Below are 13,069 nucleotides of genomic sequence, written 5' to 3'. Positions count from 1 at the left end.
TGTCAAATCGTTCTGGTAGAGAAAGACAACAGAGAAAGTGAGCAGAAATAGTTAAAGAGAAGGGGGAAATGTGAGGCAGAACCTGTACGGATAGTCGAAAAGGAAAAAGCAAAAGTGACAGGCGATAGAGAAGGAAAGTAGAGAAGGGTAAGTTAAGACATAACATGACAATTTCAATCTTCCAGTAATCACTTGAAAACAAAATGTTTTAACTGTTTGCACAAATTGTTCCTTCTAAGTCCAACAACAGCGAACTTCAAGACAAAGGTTACAAGATAATGAAACACTCGTTCGAATAATGCTGACAAGATTCTCCAACAGTGTTATCAACAAACAGACTTAAACATAATAAACATACACCTGGCATGTAAAAAGCTAAGTTTAAATCTGGTTCCCTTTGTTCCTCTAAAAACATACATATAACATATAAACTAATTTTTTATGCACCTGTTCATATACATGTCAGCCATACTCCTCCTTTGGCAAACCTGCTTTGGAATAAGCTTTATACACAACAGACAAAAAGTGTACCTTTATGTGTACACTATACATGAACACATAGTTAGAAGAGAGTGAAAGTCTGTATAATAATACATGTATACTTAAGCGTGAACACAAAAATACTAAGGCAGTTATCATTTCCATTCGATCTGTGTGCTTCGTAGATGTAAACACAAATTTATATGATCGGCAAACTATTTCTTTGTTACTGCAAAGAGAACTCATACAAACCGAACTTTTTGTAGAGTATTCCGTTACCATGTGTCAAAAAAAAGGCATAACAAAAGCATCACTTAACAAAACAGAAATGTTTTTGAATACTGGTGTACCATATTTACAATACTTACAACATATCAACCTTATCAATGCATATAACCTGTAACAGAAAAGATACAGAGACAGAGAGAGGAAGAGATAGGGAGAGAGGGAGCAAGCAAGAGAGAGAGAAGAGGAGAATAGGTAAGGTTAGAAACAGGTTCAGAAAAGAAATAAACGGTCATAAAACATCTATACATGCATAGTAATGTACATAGGAACAAATCCATGCATTAACTATTACTTCTTCGACAAAGCGTGATTACATTCCACGCTGTTGTCCCAGTCCTTAGGGACCTTTACAATGTAAGTTATTGTGGAATCGAACTGTCGGATGATGCGTCCGTCGTAATAGTAGCGGATAATCTTCTTCTCAACCGCACTTGCAAGAAGGGTGGTAGGCGCAATCGGGGTGGGGGTGTATCTTCCTCATCTGTGTCGCTGCCGCTAGCCGACTGGTTATTCAAGCTTTGTAGTAGGAAAGCCAAAGGCTTTCGGCTGGGGCGAGATGTGGGCGTAGTCGTCTGCGACATTTTCTTCATCGTCTAGTGATGAAGTTGTCAGGTCAATAGGCATCCTCATCTGTCTCCCAAGCATCATCCATCTGAAGTCTTCATCTGCTAGTTGGGCGTCTCGTATGTCTGACAGTGTCAAGGCAGGTTGTGAAGTAATACCTCTGACGTTTCCATCTATGTCATCTTTTGGAGAGGTGACTTGGGACGTAGTCACTTCAGTATATACCTCTTCTACCTTTCTTCCACACTGTTTACACTGCATGCGTGATAGCCCATCTGCATTTGCATGTTTGCGACCTGGTCATGCTGGCTCAGATCATGTTCTTGATCTCCTCTGTCATGACCATGTAGCAGATGTGCCTTGCCCTCTTGCCCGGTGGAAATCTGTTTGGCTTGATGGGAAGAATGAGGCTTTGGATTAATCATCACTCTTGGCCTTCTTGCTGAAAGTAGAAGAGACATAATTATCTGCAGACAACTGTGACTTAAACTTGGTCCCTTCATCAGAGTGTAGCTTGTGAGATTTACCCCAAAGGTACCAATTCCTTCTTTGGGGGAGACTTGCTCCGCTCACACAACTCACACCTTCTGATACTTGTACGCACCTCATCAGCTGTAATTCCTGGCTAGTAAAACCTAGCCTATATACTCAGCTAACATCGTTTTCAGCCCATATTGTTATCCATCCCTTGGACCAGCATGCACCTCGGCTACACGTAGGCATTGTTCTGGAGTTTCAATGGCAATACAACATGCCTCCACAGAGATTTCCTTTACTCTGCCTCCCAATGTCTACTCATGCAATACGCCCTTATGCACTTCCAGCTGTTCCCGCCGGGACCAATATGTCTTGGCTGACATCAACATGTGCGAAATGCCTGACCACTCTGGTCACATCTGATTGTCTTCCTTGGCTTCTACAAGCCACCCCTCCATGTCATCTTCTACCTGAACATCTCTTTAGCACTTGTATCCGGCCACCACAGAGAAAATTTGGCTGCTATACCCCTGACCATCTGCCTCCTTACCTTTACTCGGTGATATAAGACTGTCAGTATCTCTAGTATGCTTTACCATTTACTCTTGGCCGCTCTGTCTCTGGTGTTAACTGGATAGCCCATCCAAATTGCCATGTTCTTCCCAGGTCAAAATTGCATTCTAATGTTATACTCAGCTATGTTGCATTTATTTCAGGATTCTTGTCGTTTTCTTGTAAGGTCTTTCCTCAAATCTTCCATAATAAGAAGTGATTACTCGGCAGTCTTACCAACTCACTGTATGAGTCATGCTGCACACGAAGGGTGTCATATACTACATGCTGGCTCTCAGTGCCCTTCCTTGAAGACTTGCTGTCAGAAATGTTGCTGCTTGGAGGTCATTCCAGCCGTTAACTTTGATACAAGCCTCAAAGTGCTGCTTGTATTCGTTCCACGATGATTCACCATTGTATCTATCTGGTACTAGTAATGGTCTCTGATGCACTCCTGGGTATGGTGTGTGGGGTAGAGGTACGCCGACATCACTGACACGGTATCCATGTGCTTGCCCATAACCCACTGGAGATGATTGGTTGCTCTGTCTCTGCATTGGGGTGTGTTCTGCTGTATTGCTAGCTGGCATGTTCCTGTTTCCTGGAATCAGGGGCCCTGCATTCACTGTGTTTGCCACTATCGGTGTCGACATGCCAAATGTCATGCTCGGCCTTGGGTGTGTTGCAAAATTTGGTCCCTGATTTATTGGTGTCTGGGTTGGTGGTTCCATCGACATGTAACCTGTCTCATTCACCTGATTACGCTGAGGCAACTTGAATCTAATTTCAGAATCGACTTCACGAAATTTCTGTGGAAATTCCTTTGCTCGAGTTGGAGTTTCTCTTGTGCAGAGATTTGCCTGAGAGTTACTAGCATCCTCCTGTCGTTCCATTCTTGGATCTTCTACTTGAGCCATTTTCCACTCGAATAGTTCCTTGTCCATCCTAGAACGGCTAAGTGCCTCCTTCAGCTTCGCAATCTCTCTCTCTCTACCTCCAGTACCCTTTCTTCAGGACTTTCCATTTTCGTTGTTTCCAGAGTCAGTCTTTATTTCAACCCAAAACCAGCAGATTGTCAGAATTTTGAAATAATTCGTCAGAAACTATTACATGCGGAAACAGCCATAAACCATGATGAAATGCATCATTGTCTGAGCTTATCACAGTTCTTTGAATTCGTTATGGTCTTATTTCCAGACTCAACACAAACAACACTTTCTCATGTGTTCATCCTCATTGAGCCATTTTTTTTTTCATCTATCGATCTGTGTATCAGTAAACTGATCTGATATCTCTGCAGATATAACCCAATACAGGCTACCATTCCCTTTAAATTACTCAGTACCACCTGAAGTACTACAGCATATTCAGTGCATGCTCACGACTCATATAGGCCTACGAGCATGGTGCACTCACGAGCGAACTTGCGAGAAAGTCCAACTCACGAGCAGGTTATACTCACGAGCACACTATTAACTCATGACTCATGAGCAACACTATTACTAACTCATGAGCAACACTAACTCACTGACACGCGAGCATATGCTATGCTTTACGTGTACTTGTCAGATACATGCTTACGGGTCACACTTGCTTGTGAATTTTGTATAGCATTCAGTGTCTGAGCTATTTCTGGGTGCATCAGTTCTGAGCACCTGCTTTTCACTATACCGTAGTGCAACTCATTGTTATACAGCCTGTATCACATCATGACATGCATTGATTGAAGGCTTTCAATTACGTTTCATAAACTTCACTTCTGAGCAACTAGTTCTAGTGCTTCATATCTGAGTTGAAAATTATGTTTCAACATCACCTCTGAGCAACTATTGCTTCATATCTGAGTTGAAATATACCCGCTCTTATTGCGAGGATAGACTCATGAGTGAGAGCTACTCAAATGCCGGCCAGATCCCACCGCTGCCACCATTTGTAACAATTTTGCCTCTTTGTTATTACTGAGTATTTTCATCCACTCAATCGGGATACTCGCCAAAGTATATGGCTGGCAGGCACCTCAGCTCATCGTTCACTCATTCATGGTCACCTCTAACTATACACAGCCCAGTCGCTGTACATAGCGTAACAGTGTCTGATCGGGCTAGGTCACCTCACACCCTCGCTCATGGAGACATCAGAGCAACCACCAACAATGAGCACCCACTACATGCACTTATTATGTAGGCCAAGACATCACAAAATGAGTCAACAGTCAGGGTACATACCGTTCCGATGTGTTTAATCGAGGAGGATCAACTCCAATACAGCTGCAGTGTATGTCGGTTCAAGTACAGAGCATAGCAAGAGAGAAGTACAGTAAACAGTATTGCAGCCAAAACAGCACCGTTGCAGGATCAGGGAGGTGAGACAACTCACCTCCCTGTACCTCCCTGGCAGGATTCAGTCTTCACCCCACTGCAATCCCCGGACAAACTCATCAACAACTGCCAAGACAAGTGCACATCACTAAACTTTATACTGACCTGACACTGGGTCAGGCACACACACACTCATGACCTGTGTACTTTAACACATGACCTATGCCTACAGCACAGTACACACTCCAGTGCACACTCCAGTGCACAACCCTGGACTGATCCATTACAGTGAGAGGGGTGCTCTAGGCAATTTTGTGACAGTATTCATTCTTCGAATCACAGCAAACTAATGAGTCAGAATATTATAACTCTAGACTCGACGCGTTTCACCCCCTTTATACCGTATGTCCCCCCAAAATTACAGTGGGAACCTCCGCAATGATAACTTTAAAAATAGTGAATCAATCCAAATACAATTTCAGGGTACGAAACTATAACTCATTGCCCACATCTTACAAAAAACTCAATTCGATTTGCTTCAGTGGTCATAGAGAAATGAGGAATTTTGTAGAGCATGTTAGGAATCTCTTCCCTCCAAGTTCTGTCTATTGTATTCACACACAAGAGCACCCAGGTGCTAACTTGAAAGAATCAGACTCATGACATGCTTTACAACAATTCACATTTCTCCATGACCGCTTAACCAAATTGAATGGGGTTTTCTGCAAAATAGAGCTAAGATGTTATGTTTTAAGACCCTGAAGTAGAATTTAGACAGTTTGCTCATATAACTGGTGTTATCAATGCGAAAATATGATTGTAATTTTTTGCGGACATACTATACATTAAAAAATCCTGCTTAAAAAAGAAAAGTTGAATGAATACACGTCACTCAAAGAGATGATTTTACATTATGCACTTGCTTCATTTTCTGTATCTACACCACTTCAATAATTGAACAATAATCAGTCTAATCTGGTACCACTTTCCCTCGAACTTTTACCTCCAAGAATGAACCTCGAATCGTGGGCAAACCTATAATGCACCTCCACACTTTCGCTGTGGCATTACGTCACTTGATACCAACGGCGTAAATCCGTACTGAGGAGTGGGGATGGTCACCATCGCCATCACCACGATTACAAGCCCATAACCGGACCGGCACAGCCTTTGGGGGGGGGGGGGGGGGGGAGGGGGGGGGGAGAGAGAAGCTTGAAGCTTGGTGCCCCCCCCCCCCCCACACACACACACACTTTACAGGGATCGGATGTCCCACTCTTTTGCATGAAATATGAAGTGGGAGGAAAGTGGCAGCAAAAATATGAAGACTTTTTGTTCTTGTTGCTTTTTTTTTGTTTTGCTTGTCAGATGACTTTCGGCGGAAAATCAGACCTTAAAAGTATGAAAACATTTTTCTTTTTGTTTTTGAAATATCTGTGAGAGGGAGCGGAACGACCGAACGGGCCGGGGGAGGGTGTGTATCTATGGGGGGGGGGGGGTATCCCTCTCCCACACGAGGAAGATTTTGCATTTTTAGACCTGAAATTCACCGATCTGGTGCACAATTTGGGTGAAAATTTTGTTTTCTTTTCTTTAAAAAAAATAAGAAAATGAAATATTCACAATATGTTATTGAACGACTAAATCGTGGTATTTCAGGTCTTGCTCCGCATGTGCGACATCACTGTGAAGGCCTACTAAATAATGGGGCCTATCACCGGCGTAGGATTTTATCTTAGGAGGAGCGGCTATGTGAGGGAGCGAAGCAAGCGAGGGGGGGGGGGGGTATGGTAGGGGGGTTTCCCCCTCCCTCGGTGAAATCTTTTTGCATTAAAAATTTAGACATTTTACAGTCCAAAAAACGGCCGTTTGTAGCGATATTCTTCGCTTTGGAAATTAAGGGGGGCACATCGGGCGCAACTGCTGTCAATCACTGGCAGCAACATCAGGAGAATGGCATAGCGATTAAATGCGAGCGAGCGGAGCGAGCGAGCTTGAAATTTTTGACATACAGTCTAAAAACTGCCGTTTGTAGCTATACTTTTTCGCTTTGGAAATTAAGGGGGGCCGCACCGGGCGCAACTACTGTCAATCACTGGCAGCAACACAGGAGATTAGCCGCATTTACACTTACTGACATCGCGATTTTAAAAATCGCGATATTTTGGTTCCACCGTTTACACTTGCGCAAAAGCACGCGAAGTTTGAGCTTCACGAAACATCGCGATTTTTTGGTCGGTAGTGCGCATGCGTAATTTACCTGTTTTCAACACGGTAGCTGAGTGGAAGCGCGCGCTATTCTGTTCGTTTTCACTGCAGTGAAGTATATTTTGATCACAACGTTGAGCCAGGGCTTTTTATCAGTACATTGTACACATAAATTTGTGCTTCTCGAGACTGTTTACTTACGGTAAAACTATATAGCTTGCTATATTACATATGTAGTAGGTGTGTAAAACTTCATCTACAGCAGCATTCAGGAGGATCATGAAATTTCGCCGATATGACGAAAGTGGGAAGTATATAAGACTTGGAAGTTAGGTCTGGTATCTTAACAGGCGACAGCAAGAACTTACACTTGTTACGTACTCCTGAGTCCTGTATTCCACAAACAACGTATATTATATCGAGAGCAGTACGGCACTCCCACAATCTGAATCAACGCATTTCTGGGAGAACATTATTTTGTTAAGTTGTCATGGGGTGATGATACGTGGTTGGAGAACTTAAGGTTTGCTACCAGTAGTAGTTTTCACGTACAGTGTACTAGTTTCATCAGGGAGGGTGAGGTGAGAGACCACGAGCCGACCGAGGATCGGCCGTTCAGACCTGTGGATGTACACAGCTGTCTATACCGTGTACTAGTACTCTGGCCAGTGACCGACGTGCTCTCTACACGTTCCAAAGAGGGATCGGGAGCGCGCGTAAACTCCCGGTGCAATCCGATACCGAGAGTCACGTGATGAAAAATCGCGATATTTCTGCAGCTTGGGTTTACACTCGCTAACTTCGCCTCAAACTTCGCGATGTTTCAAAAAATCGCACTCCGGCTGGCGATTTTTCTGGCGATGTTTCGAGGGCGTTTGGGTGTAGTTGCTTAGCAACTTACACCCAAATGTCGCGATTTTAGAAAAATCGCGATTTTTCCAAGCAAGTGTAAATGGGCCTAATGACATAGCGGTTAAATGCGAGCGAGCGAAGCGAGTGAGCTTGAAAATCTTGATATTTTACAGTCTAAAAAACCGTCCTTTGTGGCTGTATTTTTTCGCTCCGGAAATTAAGGGGGGCGCACCGGGCGAAAACTGCTGGCAATTACTGGCAGCAACATCAGGAGAATGGCATAATGATTAAATGCGAGGGAGCGAAGCGAGTGAGCTTGAAAATTTTGACATTTTACAGTCTAAAAAACTGTCGTTTGTGGCTGTATTTTTTCGCTTTGGAAATTAAGGGGGCGCATCGGGCGAAAACTGCTGGCAATTACTGGCAGCAACATTAGGAGGATGGCATAATGATTAAATGCGAGCGAGCGAAGCGAGCAATTACTGACAGCAACACAAGCGAGCGAAGCGAGCGAGCGCTTGAGAAAATTGTGTATACATTTTCCTACAAGATAGAATACTGTTCAGCTTCTGTTACCTGTCTGAAGGCCGGCGTACAAACGTCATGCAATATGCCAAACTTGATACAATCACATTTCTGCTTCCTCCATTTTTTCCCTCAAAATTCAGGGGGGGGGGGGGTGATTGTACAGGCCATCCCCCCTCCTCCATTTCGGGGGGGGGGGGGGGGATATATCCTCCCCCCCATCCCGCCCGGGATTTACGCCCATGCTTGATACATTATGCGTGCTTGTTGGGGTATTACCTAGTTTATTAGAATGAAAGAAAAATAACGCATAAAAATGTAGGGTCTGCCCCAAGAGGGTACATGAAACCGCCACAAAAGCGCCCCCCCCCCCCCGCGAAAATAGTTACTTTCTTTCACACGGCTTTCACACCATAAAGATGTGGAATATGATAGCAATGTAACTTTCAGCCACGATACCGCCATACATTCCGCCACTTTAAAGTGTATTATCAAGAGACATGGTCCATAATGTTTTATTCATCCTATACAGGGGAACGTGACAGACAACGAGCTGATCATACAGAGACGGTCATCCAACTACAGCAGGATGACAACGCATCTTCACCACGTGTCGATGAGGGTAAGTACGTGCATGAAGCATAGGCCTACAGCTGATGTGAGCGAAACTTTCACAATTTCCAAGTTACTCTTTTTTTTTAAATCCAATGTCGTTCAAATTCTTTACTGTCATGACTGTTATGTTTACAAGATTTTCCCCTTTCTTCTCCGGCTGACTTTTAACTGGTCTGGAATTCCCTTTATAAAGGTTAATACCTTTTCACGAAAAGTACAATGGCTATACGTAACAAACCCTGTGTCGTTTTGTATACTGTGGATGCATGCTTCCGTACTATAAACATAAACATAAACATGCTTTTCACTTACCGTTGGAGGATTTTTGAATTCAGTTAGTTTTGCCGAAAAGTAAATAGTACTTGATAATATCATATTTTCATAACAACTTACAGCGATTATAAGCTATATAGGCACTCTGTAAGATTCCCCCTTTCTCTCTCTCTCTCTCTCTCTCCCTCTCTCTCCCTCTCTCTCCCTTTCTCTCACACACACATGCAAACATCAACCAGGTTCTGCCCAAGAACCGAACTGTATAGAGGAAAAGGCGAAGGAAGAAGGAGAAGCAAAAAAAGAAGAAGACAAAGAAGAAAACTCTCCCCGTGTATCGGAAGTTGAACCAATGATACCGGAAAGACTCCAAGACGATCAAGCAGATCAAGCGTCACAGGTGGCAGTCGACATGGGCGAAAGCACGGAAGACATTAGAGAAGATACGACGTCAGCCCAAACCGGATGGCAACAGGGCGTATCTATGTTTTCGCTTGCTGTCAATGCGAACAAAACATTGGATCCAGTGAATAGAATGCCAACATTGAGATACAACCCTTAGCATGCTTAATATGAATAGGTATCCGTGACGAGACATTAAACACTTTCATTAGTTCCAGGCAACTGCTTGTTGAGTTGTTGTTGCTGTTGTTGTTGTTGTCTTTTTCCAGTTCTGCGCATGCGCAAAATCAAGGTCGATTTCGCATCATCTTGAGTTTTCACGGTCAGTTCTGGGCCATTTTTGCGTCCGCTCAAAATCATGACGCAGAGAGCTGCTGCTGTGGGTGCGTGATGCATGCACTGGTCGTAGGGGGCGCCATTTACACCTTTTATAGGTCGCGTTTTCGCGTTACTTTGAGACACGACGCAGGGAGAGAGGAGGACAACCGACGCACTCGTCTAAAATCTCAAGCCCCCTACGATTTAAACACTTTCTGTCAATGCGGTCGTCAATGCAGAAAATGTAATCTGTGATAGGACTATTACATGACAGTATCTGATCATGTTCTTCGAATGCACATTTTAGAGAGATATAAAAGAAATTTGTGCTCACATCATCAATATTATTGTTGTGCCTGTCACTGTTTTTGTTATTCATTAATTAATCTTTATTATATATGAATGAATGATGAAAATTGAGCAATTTCCATACAAACCTTTGACAATTAGTATAATCCTGCAGGTTTGTTTTGTTTCCTGTTTCCTGTTCTATCATAATGTGTTGATTTTGTAACGGCCTCTAATTCAAGTTCTGTTTTAAGTACATTTTGATATATTATGTCTCTCTCTCTCTCTCTCTCTCTCTCTCTCTCTATATATATATATATATATATATTAATGTAAATTATGTATAGATGTATTATATACATGTGTGTGTGTGTGTGTATGTTTCATTCAAAACTGTGATTTTGAACTATATTATAAAGGAAATCTCCATTTCCAAGCCCTAGGCTTCTGCGTGATTTCCTCCTTTGACATACACATCTAAGTAAATATTCTATATTTGATTTCATGAAATGAATAAATTGAATTGAAATTGAATTGAATAGGCCAGTTCGGGGTTCCAGTTTGAGCATGAGCAGAAAAACTGAGGTCATTTGAACCGAGAGGCAGGTTAGTTTTTAATTTCACTTAGATAAGCATCTGTAATGTATAGTGATTATTAATGGAATCCTTATAAATGGTGCCTGCCAGTACATCACCTGACGTATTCAATACAGCACAATTAAATAGATGCTTCCCAAAATGTTGATTGACGAACCATTCTGGTCACTTCATCTACACAGGTTCATTCTTTGTTTGAATACGAGTTCCATAAATTGCTATGTTGGGCAAGCTGCTACATTATGTCGCTTAGAATTGAGTGAAGTGCCTAACCAACTGAGAAAAATGAAAGGTCATTTGTACCCATGTACACATGAGCTATCTCCGAACTAGCTTATTGAATTGAATTATTGGCATGAGTATCTGATCATTGCCCCTCTATCCCCTATCTCCCCCCCCCCCCCTCCCGAGAATAAAGAGTTTTTCTGTTTCGAGATAACTTCTTTTTTATTTCTTTTTTTTTCATTTCTCTTACTTTTTGGGCTTATTGTCGCAATCATTATTGTAAACATGATCTTTACTGTCAACTTCATCATTACCTGTTTTCATTTTAGGCGTCTTCCGATCTCCCACCTTACTCCCTTGATATGACTAAATACGTTAATGCATTACTCAAATTGATTCTTATGTTTATAAAACACGACGACCAGATTCATTTAAATCATTGTGATCTGCCCACTCTTGCCTGTTGGAGAATGGATAGCAAATACAGTACATCTTCAGCATGTTCAGGGAGTGGTCAGGTACGGGTAAAAATAACGACACTATAAGTGAATAATTTATGCATCACTCACTTAAGCCAGACCTATGCATGGTACTATAATCATGATGGTGAATATTTGTTTTGATTGTTGCTTTGTTGTTGAAGATAATGTTTATATTTTCTTTTGCCGGCAAATACCTCAGTGTTATGTTTTGTTTTTTAGAATCTTAATTTAAAAAAAAAAAATAAAATTCACATGTAGTTAGAACATGCAATCTCTAAAGCAACAACACAGTTGGGTGCAACCGTAGGAAGTTGAAGGAAAGAAGAGGTTGATTCGCACATGATACGCTGTCAAAAAAAAAACAAAAAAAACCAAACCTTATTTATTATGACTTGTATATAATTGCAAAAAATAGCAGGAGGAAGTCGTGTAGTACAAGCATAAATTCTGTCAATATTATACTCGAATGACAGCGTTGATCACTATAATGTGTACAGTAAAGATCACCTGCACCATGACGACGTATAACTGTAGCGCACTTAGAATAATGGATTTACACAATCATGTTAGTTTGACAGAACAGTGTGTTCCGTCTATACCAGACTTAGCCATTGTGTGGTCTCTTTTTCGCGAGAAACTCGTCTATTGAGCTAGATCTGATATATCAAAATGTAAGTTTGCTCATCTCAAAAGCAGTTTTTGAGAAGATATTGCAATATACAAAAGTATTAATTGGTGGTGCAATTTGATGTATTGTCTGTCAAGCAATATTTTGTTCCTTTATTCCCAAAGAGCCTGAACTTCAATATGTTATTGACATTTCAACCGTATGCTACGCAGCCTAAATCTGTGGCATCAAGATTTTAGCAAATAGAATGTTTTATTCAGTCATCAGTCTTCGTATCAGATATCGGGTTTTTTTTTATACGGTTCTTATTGTTTTTGCTTTCATACCTTTTCTTTCCAGGATTGTAAATCGCCATTCCGGCTTTTTATTTGTCTTCCTTTGATCTTTGTCGCTTTATATAATAGGGCATTTCCTGTTGCTGATGCCGATGAATAGCGGACATAATAAATGTATGTGTGCTTCCCTCATTTAGCCAAATCGATTAACCTTCCCCTGTGGATAACTGTCGACCGATTACAGTTGCTCGTAATACTGTAGGGACAAAGAAAATAGCACGTAGAAAGAAGATTGTTATTGTTATAAGAGGAAAATAGATATTGCGTCGTAACTAGTATCCGGTTATACAGAGTCAAGGGCGAACAGATTAAACGAGGTAAGTGCATTAACGGGGGTGAATGTTTACAACAAACAACGATGACGTTGTTGGTATGACTTGAAACAGTGGCGGATCCAGATGGGCGCACCGGGCGCGCGCCCCCTCTTTATTTTTTGTTTAGACAAAATAAAAAAATAATGGAACCCGACAGTAGCACCAGCAATATTCTTTGCCCCCCCCCCCTTAGTTTACGGAATTCCTGGATCAGCCTCTGTGAAATGCTTTACTATTGTTATAGGGGAGATCATGACTTCTCTTAAATTAAAGTCAAGAATATATGGTCGCGACAGTGTGACGCTATGAACAATCAAATTTTAGAGGAAAT

General features: G+C 41.8%; 1 protein-coding gene across 1 annotated transcript in view; it reads left to right on the top strand.

Annotated features, from left to right (window-relative positions):
• The window catches only part of LOC139711192 (uncharacterized), a 32,000-nt gene extending 21,787 nt beyond the window's left edge, over positions 1–10,213 (top strand). The window contains exons 9-10 of the mRNA XM_071623107.1: positions 8,797–8,886; positions 9,392–10,213. Of these exons, the coding sequence (XP_071479208.1) occupies positions 8,797–8,886; positions 9,392–9,711 (410 nt within the window). The 3' untranslated portion in view covers positions 9,712–10,213. The remainder of the gene's footprint in view (positions 1–8,796; positions 8,887–9,391) is intronic.
• Positions 10,214–13,069: the final 2,856 nt, after the last annotated feature.

Source organism: Diadema antillarum, unplaced genomic scaffold (assembly GCF_040938485.1).
Source record: "Diadema antillarum isolate AM-2024a unplaced genomic scaffold, OU_Dant_1.0 seq00001622_RagTag, whole genome shotgun sequence".
Classification (NCBI taxonomy): domain Eukaryota; kingdom Metazoa; phylum Echinodermata; class Echinoidea; order Diadematoida; family Diadematidae; genus Diadema; species Diadema antillarum.
The sequence above is the reverse complement of the archived record's forward strand: the minus strand, read 5'-3'. Positions and strand labels throughout refer to the sequence as shown.